Below are 15,981 nucleotides of genomic sequence, written 5' to 3'. Positions count from 1 at the left end.
GTGCCAAGTGTTTAAATGTGTGATCAATACTGAGAAAAGAGACACCACCTGCCGTAGACATTTAACTGCTTACGTTTTTATTTGTTTTCACTAGGGCTGGACCTGAATATCCCGAATATTCGTTCGCTACGGCGGTATCCGGATATTAATTTTGGTATCCGAATATTTTTGCAACATGACATTTAATCACAGCTGAGTCTCTCTTTTTTTTTTTTTAGCTCTGCAGAATCTGGTGCAGGCGATTATTCTTGGTGAATTTGTAAATAAGTAGAATCAAGTGATTTAAATAAAATAAAATCATGACTTTAAGTATTGATTGTTGAATTTATTGGATGTCACAGATGATAAGTGAGTTTTGGAAAGATGAAAATCAGATAGTTCTTTCAGTCTTTGCAGTTTCTGACTGATAGTGTCATGTAAAGTTATGGATTTGGGGTTCAGACAGTTAAGACGGTTAAGAGACTAAAATATTTGAAACGCTTATAAATTCTCCTACAGTGTGATAACAACCATAAAATAATTTCCTGCTGTCGTATGGAGTTTACATCAAACAGGATCCTGTGGTGCTGGGCTCAGAATGTGCCTCAAGTACTAGAAACTGAGAATAAAAGCTAAAAAATATCATTTTATTGTTTAATCTGAATCAAATGCTTTGCTTTAATGAATGATTACATTATTGCTTTGTCTCTTATTAGACTATAATGTTGTTGTTTTTTTATTACCCTCTTGAATATTTAAAGCCCAATTCAAGAAAAGTTTTGCATTTCACGAATCAGTCTTAAACATATAGACAAGTTGGAGCTCTCACTTTATTGTGAATAGTGAATCATTTTGAAGGAAAGGTGTGTTTCCCTCCAGAATCCTTGACAAGTAATCCATACAGCTGCACCGGCTCTGCCGTGTTGATTGGCCGGTATGTGAGGGCTGACGATCATGGTGACCTATAGAATGTAATTGCTGTTGAAATCTTATGCCAATCCAGGGAGTGTGAAGTCATTTAACCTGTGTGTGTGTGTGTGTGTGTGTGTGTGTGTGTGTGTGTGTGTGTGTGTGTGTGTGTGTGTGTGTGTGTGTGTGTGTGTGTGTGTGTGTGTGTGTGTGTGTGTGTGTGTGTGTGTGTTTGTGTGTGTGTGTGAGCTCTTGAAGAGTCTGCAGCCTGTGGTAACCCTTGTGTTTACACTGTCACCCATGGGAGCAGGACTATAAACAGACGTGTTGCGTCACTTTTTTTCCTCTTCTCCTTTCTTTTTTGTAATAATAATAATAATACTCACTCCCACACTACAGTCTGCTACAAAGACGGAGCACGTGGCCGGGGAATTGGCAGTCATGTAGGGAAAGCATGGAGTTAAACCCTCCTCTATTTTAGAAGACCTTCATATGCATTAGGTTTGACTTCAGATGACAGCTTATAACGGCACGCACTCACATTCACTTGTACATACGGTATGTAGCAGAGATATGTGGGCATCAGAGGGCCTTTCAATGACATTGTTCCCACAGTGAGATATGATTCAGTTTGAAAAGACAATCACCATCATTATAGTATCAAAAATATGCCTAAATGTCTGTCAGAGTAATTGTAAGAAATATCTGCTGTTGGAAGGCATTAAACCACTTTAGTAGGGCTGGCCCGAATAGTGGTTTCTGGCCTCCGAATATTCGGGCCCTAATAAAGACGAATATTCGAATATTCGTTCCGCCCCGTGACGTCCAACGGGGGGGGTGCTTCCGGCTGAGATGGCCTGAATATTCGGATCCGTTCGTCTGGTCTCCCGGGTCCAAATTTTGACCACTGCCTTCGTTTTGTCTTCAGTTAAACTGAAGAATTTCCAAACAGAGGAGGTCTTCAGCATCTTGTCTTGTGTTTATGCAACCAAGTGAAGCATGACGTCAGAGTCTGCAGCAACCTGGCCATTCTGGTGGTGGTAAGAAACAGGAATGGATGAGCCGAGATGAGCCGAACACGGCGGGATGAGCCGAAGTGGGCCGAAGGCGAAGGGAAGAGACGAACTCCGAATATTCCTATTTTCGTCTGGGGGGAGGAGGGGGTGATCACATAGACATACGTGTACATGTTATAGACATGTGTATATGTTTATGTGATCGCATGACGGGATGAGCCGATGTGGGCCGAAGGCAGAGGGAAGACGGTAACGCCGAATATTCATTCCGTCCTGTAACGTCCGAATCTGAATCTGATGAGGGGGTGGGCGGGGTGAATATTCGGATACAAAAATTCATGTCCGGATACCACCGTAGCGAACGAATACTCGGATATTTGGTTCCAGCTCTAATATTTATGTAATGAACAAACTATGGGCTCATTATTTTAGAGAGGACAGGTAGCAATGAAACCAAACTCGGAGCCAAATAGTCTACTAGACTTTCTGCTGCATAAGTTGTGCTTTTTTGTCCTTGATTGTGTTTTAGTTTTCTAGTCTATCTCCAAACTGGCCAGATGGAGGGGCCAAATGCTGCACCAAACTACTGACTGTTTTTCTGTTGGTTAAATATTACAAATCTCTCTCTGCTAGTGAGAAGACAATGAAAAGTCTGGTGGTGTATTTTCAGAAAAAAGCCCCTTGTGTTCTTTCTTTTCAGGTTTTCATGCATTTTGCTCCTATGGTCTGCACAGTGTGGAAATCACCTTTTTGTTTTATGATCTTTTAAAGTGCTTGAAAACCGTTGATCTTGGGTCTTATACGCTGAACTGTGTCAGACTCTGCTGCAGTTGTGACTGACATGATGTTACAGTGAACTGCAACATTGCAAAATGGTAAAATATGATTTAGAGAATTGATGTCGACACACTGATTATGCTCAATCTTTGTGGCAAATTAAGTTCATAGCTAATGGCGGGTAGATGAGCATTGAAGGATTTCAACAAAGTTTTTGTGTTAGTTTGTCTTATTGTGAAATTTGACCCCAAGATTTTCATTTTTACTTTGAATTAGTAATACTGTACTGCACTTTGAGAAATACAAGCACAAATCCTTGCAAGGATCCTTGCTGTATGGGTCAATATACACACGTGGACAAAATTGTTGGTACCCCTCAGTTAAAGAAGGAAAAACCCACAATTCTCACTGAAATCACTTGAAACTCACAAAAGTAACAATAAATAAAATTTATTGAAAATTAAATAATCAAAAACAGCCATTATTTTTGAATTGTTGATTAACATAATTATTTAAAAAAACAAACTAATGAAACAGGCCTGGACAAAAATGATGGTACCTCTATAAAAGATTGAAAACTATTTGACCAGAGTGACATGATTAACTCAGGTGTGTCATTTAATTGACATCACAGGTGTTTCCAAACTCATAATCAGTCAGTCTGCCTATTTAAAGGGAGACAAGTAGTCACCCTGCTGTTTGGTGAAAAGGTGTGTACCACACTGAACATGGACAACAGAAAGCGAAGGAGAGAATTGTCCCAGGACATCCGAAAAAAAATTATAGACAAACATCTTAAAGGTAAAGGCTATAAGACCATCTCTAAACAGCTTGAAGTTCCTGTGACAACAGTGGCTCATATTATTCAGAAGTTCAAGACCCACGGGACAGTAGCCAACCTCCCTGGACGTGGCCGCAAGAGGAAAATTGATGACAAATTGAAGAGACGGATCGTTCGAATTGTATCCAAAGAGCCCAGAGCAACCTCCAAAGAAATTAAAGGTGAACTCCAAGGCCAAGGTACATCAGTGTCAGATCGCACCATTCGTCGTTGTTTGAGCCAAAGTGGACTTCATGGGAGACGACCAAGGAGGACACCACTGCTGAAAAAAACTCATAAAAAAGCCAGACTGGAATTTGCAAAAATGCATGTTGACAAGCCACAAAGCTTCTGGGAGAATGTCCTTTGAACAGATGAGACCAAACTGGAGCTTTTTGGTAAGGCACATCAACTCTATGTTCATAGACTCAAAAACCAAGCATACGAAGAAAAGAACACTGTCCCTACGGTGAAACATGGAGGAGGCTCAGTAATGTTTTGGGGCTGCTTTGCTGCATCTGGCACAGGGTGTCTTGAAAGTGTGCAAGGTACGATGAAATCTGAAGACTATCAAGGCATTCTGGAGAGAAATGTGCTGCCTAGTGTCAGAAAGCTTGGTCTCAGTCGCAGGTCATGGGTCTTCCAACAGGACAACGATCCAAAACACACAGTCAAAAACACCCAAGAATGGCTGAGAGAAAAGCGTTGGACTATTCTAAAGTGGCCTTCTATGAGCCCAGATCTGAATCCCATTGAACATATGTGGAAGGAGCTGAAACATGCCATTTGGAGAAGACACCCATCAAACCTGAGACAACTGGAGCTGTTTGCTCATGAGGAGTGGGCCAAAATACCTGTTGACAGCTGCAGAACGCTCATTGACAAATACAGAAATCGTTTAATTGCAGTGATTGCCTCAAAAGGTTGTGCAACAAAATATTAAGTTATGGGTACCATCATTTTTGTCCAGCCCTATTTCATTAGTTTGTTTTTTTAAATAATTATGTTAATCAACAATTCAAAAGTGATGGCTGATTTTGATTATTTAATTTTCAATAAATTTTTATTTAGTGTTACTTTTGTGAGTTTCAAGTGATTTCAGTGAGAATTGTGTGTTTTTCCTTCTTTAACTGAGGGGTACCAACAATTTTGTCCACGTGTGTATAATTGAGGAACTTTTCAAGTCCATGGAATATATCTTGCATACATTTTTATTAAAAGTCAAAAAAACAATGTTATGTTCACTATGATCATGTCTTTACAAATTCCATAATCATTTATTATGGAAACAATCACTTATTAAATTAAAAAAAATTACCTGGATATCACTAAAATGTCAATTAATATCCATCCCAAATTAGTACCAACCACCTTCTAATGAGCTAAACAATAATAAAATGAGCTGATTCACAAATAGTTTGGATTGTGTTCTTTTTATTTAGCTGAGACAATAATGACAGATATTTCTTTTTTGGCAATATGCCAAATTTAATATGGAAAAAATCAAATTAAATCACTTTCCACTAAGATCTGCATTACAAAAACACCTCTCCAGGAAGTGTGTTAATTCCAGATCACATGACCTGCTCCACATGATGTCATTTCCTCCTGAAGAAAAGACTGGACAGACTCCAAGACTTTCTGACTTATTTAATATAAAGTAGTCAACAGGTTTACTACAATATGTTTAGAAATAAATTTACATTTTACCCAATTGTATGTATAATATTTAGAAGAATCTTCCTCTAAAATACCATGTGGTGTTTGGTTATAGTCGGCCATGTTGGTTTTAGGCCTGTAAAACAGCAAAAATGTGAACTATGATACAAAAAGTCCCACAATTATATACTGACCTGTACACCTGTTCCTCAACTGGGTTTAATGCCTGCAATCATAAACTCTTACTGAAAATCAGCAGAAACACTCAACTAGAAGCTTGGAAAGCTGTCCACACGTCCTTGACGGACGAGGAGACAGCTGGGAGAATGTAGAGAGTAAAAAACAGTGAGACACGAGAGAATATGAGGAATATGATGAGGCATTGAAAGGTACACTGATGGTGAGAGAGAGGTGTGGGAAGTCTAATGAGGAATATTGGATCACACTGGTACTAAATTTAGCCCAGAGTAGTGTTTCACCAGCAAAGAGAGAGCGAGGGAAAGAAAGGAAGCAGAGTAGGGTGCAATGAAGGAAGGGGGTAAAAGAGTACAAGTGATTAGTGCAGTGTCGAGTTTCACCGGAGAAGAGGGAAAACGGGAGCGAGGTAAAGGAGGGACACCGTGGGAGCGCTGGATTTCTGACAACATAGCTAGCTCTGTGGTGGCTCTGTGCTGTGTTTTGGTAAAGAACTGATTGCAGTGCCAAACATAAAGCCTGCTTCTCTGAATCAAATCCAGCAGAGGTGGTTAGCTCTTTGAGGTTTTAGGAAGTTAATCATACCTCAAATTCGACAATTCGGCTAAGTGAAGCCATCTGAGAGAAGCAAATTGAGGTACAGATTTCTGTATCACCACTGATAGCTGTAGCATTGCACAGTGTTTTGTTCTTATCTCACGTCAGTATGGCCTTTCTTTTTGACTAAAAAAAGCCCAGAATATCACCCATTAATCTTAATTCTTTAGACATTTTTTGGCTTTATTTGACTGTCATAATGAGAGGAAGACAGGAAAGTTTGGGGAAGAATTGGGAAATGACCTACAGCAAAGGGCCATGGGTGGGAATGGGACCCATTTCCGCTTCTATTGTTTACAGCAAGAATTTATGGGTTTCCCTCTCAACCTGGTGAACTACCTGGGCACTCCATTAATCTTATGTCTATGTTGAAAAGGGAAAATGATGGACATTAGCATGCTAGTTATCAGCTTCCTGTGGATACACTGTGCGAACAACCTGCTTAACATTACTAATTTGATTAATTTGAAATACATTAACTGACAAGGCAGAAAATTAAGGATGCATTTGAGAAATATTGTTTTTTTAATTAGCTGTAGTGGTTTTGCCACCAGGTTGAGCCTCTTATTGTGTAATGAGATGGAAGAGTAGAGCTTGTTTGCTGCTTTTAACTGTGGCGACCTCTTGGCAGTCACAAAAACCACAGGTATCTTCATGTTCAAATCCAAATCATAAATCAGTAGCTTTGTGTTTGTTGTTTGAACTCTTGTGAATGGGTGAGGTGGTTTTCAGTGTTGGTGGTCAAGTGTGTTGTAGGTGTCTGGCTAGCGAAGGGCCACGATGACACAGACTTCTGTAGCGGTTAATGACTCCTGGCCAGTGGTCAAACAAGCTGGAGTTAACCGGGATTCGTTTACCTACGTTGTTCATGGAGATGAGATGATTTTTATAGCAAATTTCCATGGTTAAAAATGGCTTTATCTGCACATGGAATAACAGCCACTGTACCTGACGGTTAATTGATTGATTAAGAACATGACCAACTATTGATTAGGAATAATGTTTAATATTTGCATCTTTAGCTAAGAATATTTTAGCAGTGTAGCTTGGTGACATATTTCTACTTCCCTCCAGCATTTTTGTATGCATCATGTTCCTTTTTTACTTAATAAATTGGCACATATAAGACAAGTTAAAAAAAAAACTGGAATCAACATGTATGGAACTTTTCCACATGCTATGGATATTTGACTATTTACATTTTTACAACCTTCACAAGCTCTGCAGTTTTCACACTACTCTGTACATCAGCTTAAGTCTGTTTTTTCACCATGCGGATTGTATCTTCAAACAACTTACTCCATTGTATTTTATTTTTTTTTAGCTGTGATGCATTAATTATGTTGTATGTCTTATTTCCCTCTCAGGGGCCGTTTACGCGAGGACGCTTGCAGGTAAAAACGTCAAAATATTTCAACAAAACACCCTACCGTTTATACGAGGACGGCATTTTGGGGGCCTAAAAACGCAAAAATTTGAAACTGGCCTCCAGAGTGGAAAAGTAGAAAACGCTCCGCCGTTTCGTTTCCGTCTAAACAGCAAAACGCAAAACTTTGCCGAGATCTGACCACCTCACGTACGCGATTATGTCACATACGTGTGCTGGTGCTTTGGTTTGCCGGTCGGTACAAGGAAGTAAACAAAGATGTGATTATTTCCATCCTTCGTACCTTCAAGCAGCTCTGGCAGCTCTATGTACACTACAGGAGTCGTACCAACAAACGTACAGAATCTGTACAGATTCCATTCATGAACATTTACCGCGGCGGAGATCCGAAAAGGGAGATAGTACGCATGCATGTAGACATGGCAGAGTTTTATCACAGCGCCACCCAGCTGCCTGGCATGCATATCCAATCGAATTCCACACACTATAGAGTCACCGTATATACGCAGATTTCCTTCAAAACCGCTCGTCTAAACGTGAAATGACAAGACGCCACTTTTGCGTTTTCTGTTAAGATGGTCCTCATGTAAACAGCTCCTCAGTCTCTTTTATATGAAATGGTGTAATTTTATAAAATTAAAATTAAAAAATCATGTTCTTAAACTTGCTGCTGGGTTTCGTGGCTCGAGGGTTAATCCTGTATCAGTGACCCTGGACTTCCTCCAGCATAAGGTCGCCTCTATATTTAATGTGTATAGGCTGTCAGGACACAGGTTTATGTGTGCTTTAAATATTTTCTAAAGCCTTGAACGGAATCGTTGCAGTGCGGTCGCTTACGGTGTTACGTGTTGACAAAACATCTGTGTGGCGATAAATCACAGTGAGGTGGTGGTTGTCCTCTTTTTGACAGCTTTGTTGCATAAAGACACAAGTGCATTCTACGAGGGAAGGAGTTTTGCAAAAAAAGCTTGTTGTACAGTCTCGTGTCCCAGCTAATAAGCTGTAACTAAGATCAGCAGAACAATACACTATGATACATTAAACACAGGAGTGCCTCCTACCAAGTCAAGACTTCTGCGGCTTCTATTGTTTAAATGTGTGTTGGCATTCAGCTGCAGTACATTGTGTGTTATGCTGCTCAAGTTTCACCATGCATTGACTGGCAGCTCTGCGCACACACACACACACACACACACACACACACACACACACCTACACCTACACGCACACACACACACACACACACACACACACAGCATCTCAGCACCCTATGTCCATGTGTGTGTCTGCCTGTATGTCTAAATTCATCCATCAAGCCCCCTGTCCATGAACCGGCTAAATTAGAAGCTGTTGAAAGGTTATTGCGTGGACATCCAAAGTGTCAGCACCACTCACAACTTACCAGCTTGTCACTTACGGTGTATTCATGGACTGCTATTGTCTGCTGCTGGCGTACCAAGAACGTATAGCCCCTGATGAATTGTGGTACGGCGCTGAAATATAGCACAACGCTGCCCTCTGGGTGGCGCTATAGAGAGCCTTACGCTAGAACACAGCGTTATTCTTCATCCTTTATACCTACAGCTATTGGACTTTTAAACAAGGATGAAACTCATCTTAAAAGCAGTTAAATCTTGAGGTGTGAATTATTATGACTGATTCCCACTATGTTATGTGTTGCATTTATTTTTATTATTTTATTCTTTTTACTTATGTTGAATGATTGTTTGGGAAGCTGGTATGGTGCAAATGAATTTCCCCTAAGGGGATAAATAAAGTTTTCTGAATCTGAATCTGAATCTTAGTGGAGATCAATGCTTACTTTGAGTTTAATTGTGATTCTGTCTGTTGTAAATGACAATTCTTGGCAATTATAGCTGGTACGAAATTAAAATTATGTTGCTTTTCATTCAATTATGAAGAATATCCTCATAGACAAAATCAATTCCTGTACAACTTCAGAAGTATCAAAAAATACTCTGTTTTTAAATTTATTATGATAACTTTAGTAGCATTTCCATGGCAGCAGAATCCTATCTTATTAAAATATCTATATTTTGTATTGTTAGTTGAATTATAATGTATTTATGTTGTTATTTGATCTGATAATCTGAACTCTATTACGGTACGTTTGTCATTGTGAGGTGCTTATTTTAGATGTGGCATCTTTGTTTAATGTTTTTTTTTTTACATCTGTTTTTCCTTAAATTAAAATCCTTCTCTTGGACGAGAAGTTCTAACTTTACCGGTTCATTATTTGTAGTTAATATAGTAGCTGCACTTTTACAGTTTTTAATGTTCCGTCTTTAAATGTGTTTTTAGAAAATGTTTTTGCAGTTGCCAGATTTTCTTGTCTTTTTTTGAATGCTACCGTGGCTACTCTGCCGTTTTTCATACAGTTTTTCTTGCACCTTTGCTGCCAGATTTTCACCTTTTCATTGGAATATTCAGTGCCTGTAAAATAAAAACAGCAGATCTGCCTTTTTCAACACAAGATCGCCTGCTGATTCTTTGTTCTCACCAAAGATTTTGGAATATTGTGGCACAGGAGGGTCTAAATGACCTCTTCTTTGAAAAATATATTGATGATTCATTTCATTGTCTTCAAGGGGGGCAAGTAAGAGTGAGAGTGCTTCTAGATCAAACATAAATGAATAATAATACATCCCCTACAGCGCTCCCTATTCACACACCAGTACTTGCTGCCTCCTGGTTTTCATTCGATTTACGGTGATGACTGGTGAAAAATGCAAAACCGACAAAAGAAATCACATTAGTGCTCCTTGTTTAACAGTTTAACAGCACGGTCTCCAAAATAGTAAACAATATATTATGAAAAACTTAACAATATACTCAACATAAAACAAACAAAAAGCAGCATAGTCCCTCCAAATATATAAAAAAGTGAAAGAAAGAAAAAGAAATAAATACAAATGCACAGCATACAGCTCAACAATTCAGCACCACTGTCAGAATTTATTGGCCTCGTAACATCTGAGAAACTCAGTTAAAGGTGACCATATTTTGCCAAAGTCCTCTCCTCTTCCTCTGACATTATAAGTAAGTCGTTCTAGTACAACACAAGATGCCATTTCCCTCACCCACAGATGTATTGAGGGTAGGCCCTGCTCATATGTATTGTGTTTATTTTGGAAGTGTGTGAGATATTTAAGGTCAGTGGAAAAGGAAAAACAAATGAAAGAGGATATTTTCTCGTGAAGGAGCTGAGATGTGTGTGCTGCTGCGAGAGATGAAAATTTATCTCTTCCCCAGATGTCCCAGGCAGTTTTCACTCAGTCTGTCCAGAGGTGATAAATCTGGAGGCAGAGCCCATGTTTCCGTTTCCATTGGAGCTGTTTGGGTCAACACGTGGTCCCGTCTATTTTTAAAATGAGCCCTTCTCAGCTGGGGTGCCAGAAGAAGGCTACTATCACCCCCCACATTCTCACTTGCTCAGGAACTACCTGTGCATGTTTATGTTGAATGAATGAACGATGCGTTCTCCTCTGCGCTGACTAATTCGTCGGGTTGGGTTACTTATTGATCGATAGCTCTATGGGGAGTACCAGGAAAACCAGGGAGGCTCCGGCAGACGGGAGGCCACACGCCTGCTGACGGAGAGACAGATCAAGAAACATGGCAACCATCCACGCAGCCACGGCCGGACGCGGCACGGACATGGCCGCCGTAGCCATGGCCAAAATGGATGCCACAGTCGTCATCAGCATGGCCACCACAGCAGGCAGAGGAGCCGGCAGCAGTCCAACATGGAAGCTGAGGCTGCCGACGAGCAACCGGCTGAACCCGACCTCACGTCCTCTATGAAGAAGAAGCGCTCCTACTCCAAGTGTAGAGGTGAGAAAGGAAGATCAGCAACATGATAGGATGATGCGTTTGTCCTTTTTTGTGAGCTTCTGTTGCGTTTTGTTGTGACAGACTGCATAGCACGGGTGCAGCGGTTCCTTGTGACCAGGTTAGGAGAGGACTGGATCTTCCTGGTTCTGCTGGGCATCACAATGGCGCTGGTCAGCTGGACGATGGACTACGCCAGCGCAAAGAGCCTGCAAGGTATGACAGCAGAGTCCGCTACGTTTTGAGGGCAAAAGCTGCAAAAATACAGCTGGCACTAGGGTTGGATGATATGTTAAAGTTTTCCAACTAGCAGTTGCTGATGTGTTCTTGGAGGAATCTGACACTGTTTGAAAAAAAAAATGCATCAGATCAGACCCCCCCCCCCCACACACACACACACACACACAATATGAACATGAACCACCCCAAGTAGGTTTTTTTGCTTTTTTCAGACAGATATTTTTGATTTTTAGCTGTACGTATTTCATCCAATACATCCCATAGCACTTTCATTTTATAAACATCCAATCCTTAGATAGCCACATTATACCACGTAAAATCTCTAATGGATATGATGATTAGTTTTTGTGTAATGGGGGCCAAATGTAGCAGTTTACAAGTTCGTGATGGATAAAATCGCAACTTTGTCATTCTCTGTAACATGCAATTATAAATGTAAAGTAAATATTTTCACATTTCTGAGGACTATCGGTCACTGTGAAATGATTCTGAAAATTTCACATCTCTATCTTTTGTTGTTCAGAAGTTATAGAAGTCTGAAAATGGTCGAAAATTTCAAGTCTTAATTTCGGCTGCAATTTTAGGGTACCCCCTACCTACTTCAAATGGCCATAACTTTGAAACTAATGACAATAAAGCATTCAAATTTTGGATTTTCCCATCATATATAATGTACTAAATGTATGTAAAAACTGAGCACAATCTGAGCGGGTCAGGTGGGAAGTTTTCTTAAAATTGGTTGATTTCATACAGAATGACCCTATTAAAAACGGGTAAAATCTTATCTTATTATAGAACTGCTCACAGCCCTGTCTCATCTGTGAACAGCTCCACTAAAAACATGCACAGGAGGAATAAATCTCTCTATCTGGCAGACTCAACTCTTCATTCATTATAAGCATCTAGACTTATTATTCCAGATCCTTAGTTCCTATCTGTGACAGAAGGTGTTCATGTTTTATTCTAGCATGTGTCATAGCTGGTTTATTCGGTTTGAAATCATCTGCTCAACCATTTCTGATTTCCTTAAAAAAATTAGTTTGTCTTGTTTTAATCTTAAACTATAGATTTCCAAAATGGCTTCTGTGTAATTTTAGATTCATATATTGGGTACTCTCAGAGATAATTCATCATTCCATCATGTTTTTTTTCAATCTGCAGTACTGTATAAATAGATCAAATAGTCTCATATTATGCGTAATTTGAATTATAAAAGCATCAGAAGTCCCTTTATGTCGCCACATTAACAAAACAGTGATAATGCAGAAGGCAGCTAGTGATACACTCTGAACCATCTGCAGCTACATGTTACCGTTATGCAATAATATAAAATGCTTTGCCATAAAAAACAAACAAAAAACCCTATTTTCACCAAACTTTTATCACTGATTCAGAAGGTATGATCAGTTGTACCACAAAAATACTGCTAGGATTCAGCTTAACCCATATCCAGACAAAGTTCCAACTATTCAAGCATTTATTTTTTTCCGTTGGTCAACGGGCAATATAAAAAGAATGTCTTGGAGAGTGTTTCATGTATCAAGCTAACATTTTACAAATATCTTGACAGAAATCCGTACTTTTTGCTATAAAATTTTCAGACAAATCTGAGAAGTTTGAGCAGAAATAGTTCTAAACATCTGATATTTTGACATGTAATGACCCAGCTGCTAACCGTCTGGACCAATGAGAAGAGGCAAAGAGACAGTCGTAACAATGCAGACCTTCCTCTCCTTCCTTCTCGTGCTGCAGAAACAGTAAACAACATTTGTGCCTGTCTGCAAACTTTATGGCTGATGACAGTAACTTAATCAACCCCGCTGGCGTGTGCTTCACAGTGACTGCAGCTATGTGCTTCTCACACACACGACTCTTAACTGCAGCTTAAATTAGCGCACGATACGGCCTCACAATATTAGAGAAAACCGTCAGGTTAGTGAGGACAGTGCGGACGTCCCAGGCCAGATGAGATATGTGATCTCTCCAGTGACTTCTAGGTCCACCATGGGGCCTCCTTTCAGCTGATCATTCCCAGAAACCTTGCGCCTAAGCTGGTTTATTTTGATATGAAGCAGCAGCAAATCTCTGGATGTCCGACCTTCTCACCTTATCTTTAAGACTGGAAATAAAATGACAAAAATTCTCCCTCTAAACACTAGGGCTGGACCCGAATATCACGAATATCCAAATATTCGTTCACTACAGCACTATCCGGATATTAATTTGGTATCCGAATATTCGCCTTTGCACCAGCCCCCACCCACGAACCACACGAACAGATCCGAATATTCGGGCAGGCGGCGGAGACGGAATATTCGGATCCTTTCGTGTGGTTCGTGGTTCCCCCCCACCCCCCAAGTCGGACGTTACGGGGCGGAACGAATATCCGGATATTCGTCTTTAATAGGGCCTGAATATTCGGAGGCCAGAAACCACTATTCGGGCCAGCCCTACTAAACACAAAACAACTGGCAGTCTATATAAGCATCCAATCACCCAACACGTACTTGCAGAAATTTAAAAATAGTCACAGGAAAACCCTCCTCTCCTTCAATTTTTCTTTTCTATTCTTATTTCATCCTCCTTTTATAGTTTTTTTCCCTCTTTTCTCCTTATATTTCTCCACCTATTTCCCCTTCACTCCATCTCTTCATCTGTCCATTTCTTGTTTGATCTTTTACCATTTTCCTTTATTTCTGCCTGCTTTCCCCTCACGCCTGTCGTCACTTCTTTTGCTTTCCCTCCTCTAATTCATCCGTCTTCAGCCTATAAATGGATTCACGGGGAGCTGAGGGGAAACATCCCCCTGCAGTACCTGGCCTGGGTTTCCTATCCCCTGATGTTCATCCTGTTCTCCTCCCTCTTCTGTCACCTGGTTGCTCCTCAAGCTATAGGTCTGTACCCCTTTCTTCCTCATGCCTTTCATGCTCTCCTCTGCTTAGCTGCCTTTTGTCTAGTAGAATATTTCAGAAATGTTAGATGTCACTCATGAACTTTAATCAAAGCAAATGTACATTTAAAATTTAGTCTGGCAGTCTGAGCCACTCACCCAAATATTGGTCCTGGAATTTGGAAAAAAGTGGAGAAATTAGCTCATGATATTAAAACCAAGGACTTTTATGTATTTATTTTTTTAATTTATTTGTTATTTAGCCATTGCTTCTTCCAGGGAACTCTGGTCAAGATGGCAGCACAAGTAATTTCACCTTAAAGACAATTTTAGAACATATAAACAAACAGCAAGAGAGTAGTGATGTGAATTTTGAATAATTTCCCCAATCATACTGGGACAGAATAGCAAACAGTAAATGATTATGATTTATTATAACCATTTTTTTAACCACTGATGCCTGATGTTTGCTGTGAAATCATCTCAGTTTCATTAGAAATTTCAGCAACGGATGAAATAAAGCAGTGAAGCAATCAGTGGATTTCAGATCATTATTAATGGTCACATTTGGTGGGAATATATTTACGATGCAAACTTGGAGGTGTGCAATAAACGCTGTTAAGATAATAATGCATTTACTTCAGCCGTTCATCAAGCCTTCCCTCAGCTGGTAAGCCTCCCAGGTTTAACTTGACATCACTCAGCCTTTCTCCACCCGCTACTGTGACCTTTACACACTGGTGGGCTGGCCTTCCCTTTACACCAGGCGACTCCAACGCTGACCTTTATTCCTCTACCAGACCCTATCAGGGAAGACACCTCAGTCCTTCTCCAACCTCCTCCACCCCTCCCGTAACAACTACCGCCTGAGGTCCAGTGATCTCGTAACACACTCTGTCTCCAAGGTTCCCACTGTCTTTGACCGAAATTCCTTTCACTTTTCTGCAGCAGTCGATTGGAATTCCGTCCAAAAGTCTTTGAAACCGTCATCTCTTCCATCACTTTCCATGTTTAAGGGGGAACTTCACCCGGCCGAGTACTGGAAATGGTTATCCATGCTTTTATATCTTCACGGTTGGACTGTTGTAACTCTGTTTTTTCTTGTTTAAATCAGACCTATCTTGAAAAGTTACAACTAGTCCAAAATTCGGCTGCCAGACTGTTGACTGGAACTTCCAAAATGTCCCATATCACTCCTGTGTTATCAGCCTTACACTGGCTCCTTGTCAAATTCAGGATTGATTTTAAGATTTTAGTTGTCACCTTCAGGGCTTTGCATGGTCAAGCTCCACATTATATCCTGGAGATGTTGACTCCTTACTCTCCTGGTCGTGCTCTTCGTTCCTCAGGTCAGAACCTGCTTGTAATCCCTCGTGTAAACTTCAGAACTCGAGGACAGAGATCTTTTCAGTTTGTGGCCCCCACGTTGTGGAACGCTTTGCCTTTGTCTCTGCGTTTTGCAGAATCTGTGGACTCTTTTAAAAGTGGACTGAAGACACTGTTGTTTAGAAGAGCATTTGGTTGACATTTTTCTTATTCTGTTTTATATATGTATTTTATTGTTTTATATTGTATTTAAAATTGTTTGTTTTTTCTAGTATTTTATTGTAAAGCACTTTGTGATTTTTATCTGTGAAAAGCGCTGAAGAAATAAACTTTA

The 15,981-nt window shown here is 40.1% G+C and overlaps 1 protein-coding gene and 1 long non-coding RNA gene across 2 annotated transcripts in view; both read left to right on the top strand.

The window, feature by feature from the left end:
* The window catches only part of LOC127536042 (uncharacterized), a 76,242-nt gene that overhangs the window by 7,627 nt on the left and 52,634 nt on the right, over nucleotides 1-15,981 (top strand). The gene's annotated exons all lie outside the window — the stretch shown is intronic.
* Nucleotides 11,019-15,981, top strand: part of clcn1a (chloride channel, voltage-sensitive 1a) — a 61,007-nt gene continuing 56,044 nt past the window's right edge. Inside the window, exons 1-3 of the mRNA XM_051955245.1 lie at nucleotides 11,019-11,194; nucleotides 11,276-11,407; nucleotides 14,197-14,325. Coding sequence (XP_051811205.1) covers nucleotides 11,107-11,194; nucleotides 11,276-11,407; nucleotides 14,197-14,325 — 349 coding nt within the window. The 5' untranslated portion in view covers nucleotides 11,019-11,106. The remainder of the gene's footprint in view (nucleotides 11,195-11,275; nucleotides 11,408-14,196; nucleotides 14,326-15,981) is intronic.

This window comes from Acanthochromis polyacanthus, chromosome 11, assembly GCF_021347895.1.
Source record: "Acanthochromis polyacanthus isolate Apoly-LR-REF ecotype Palm Island chromosome 11, KAUST_Apoly_ChrSc, whole genome shotgun sequence".
NCBI classification, from domain to species: domain Eukaryota; kingdom Metazoa; phylum Chordata; class Actinopteri; family Pomacentridae; genus Acanthochromis; species Acanthochromis polyacanthus.
Note: the sequence above shows the minus strand (reverse complement) of the source record. Positions and strands in the feature narration are given on the sequence as shown.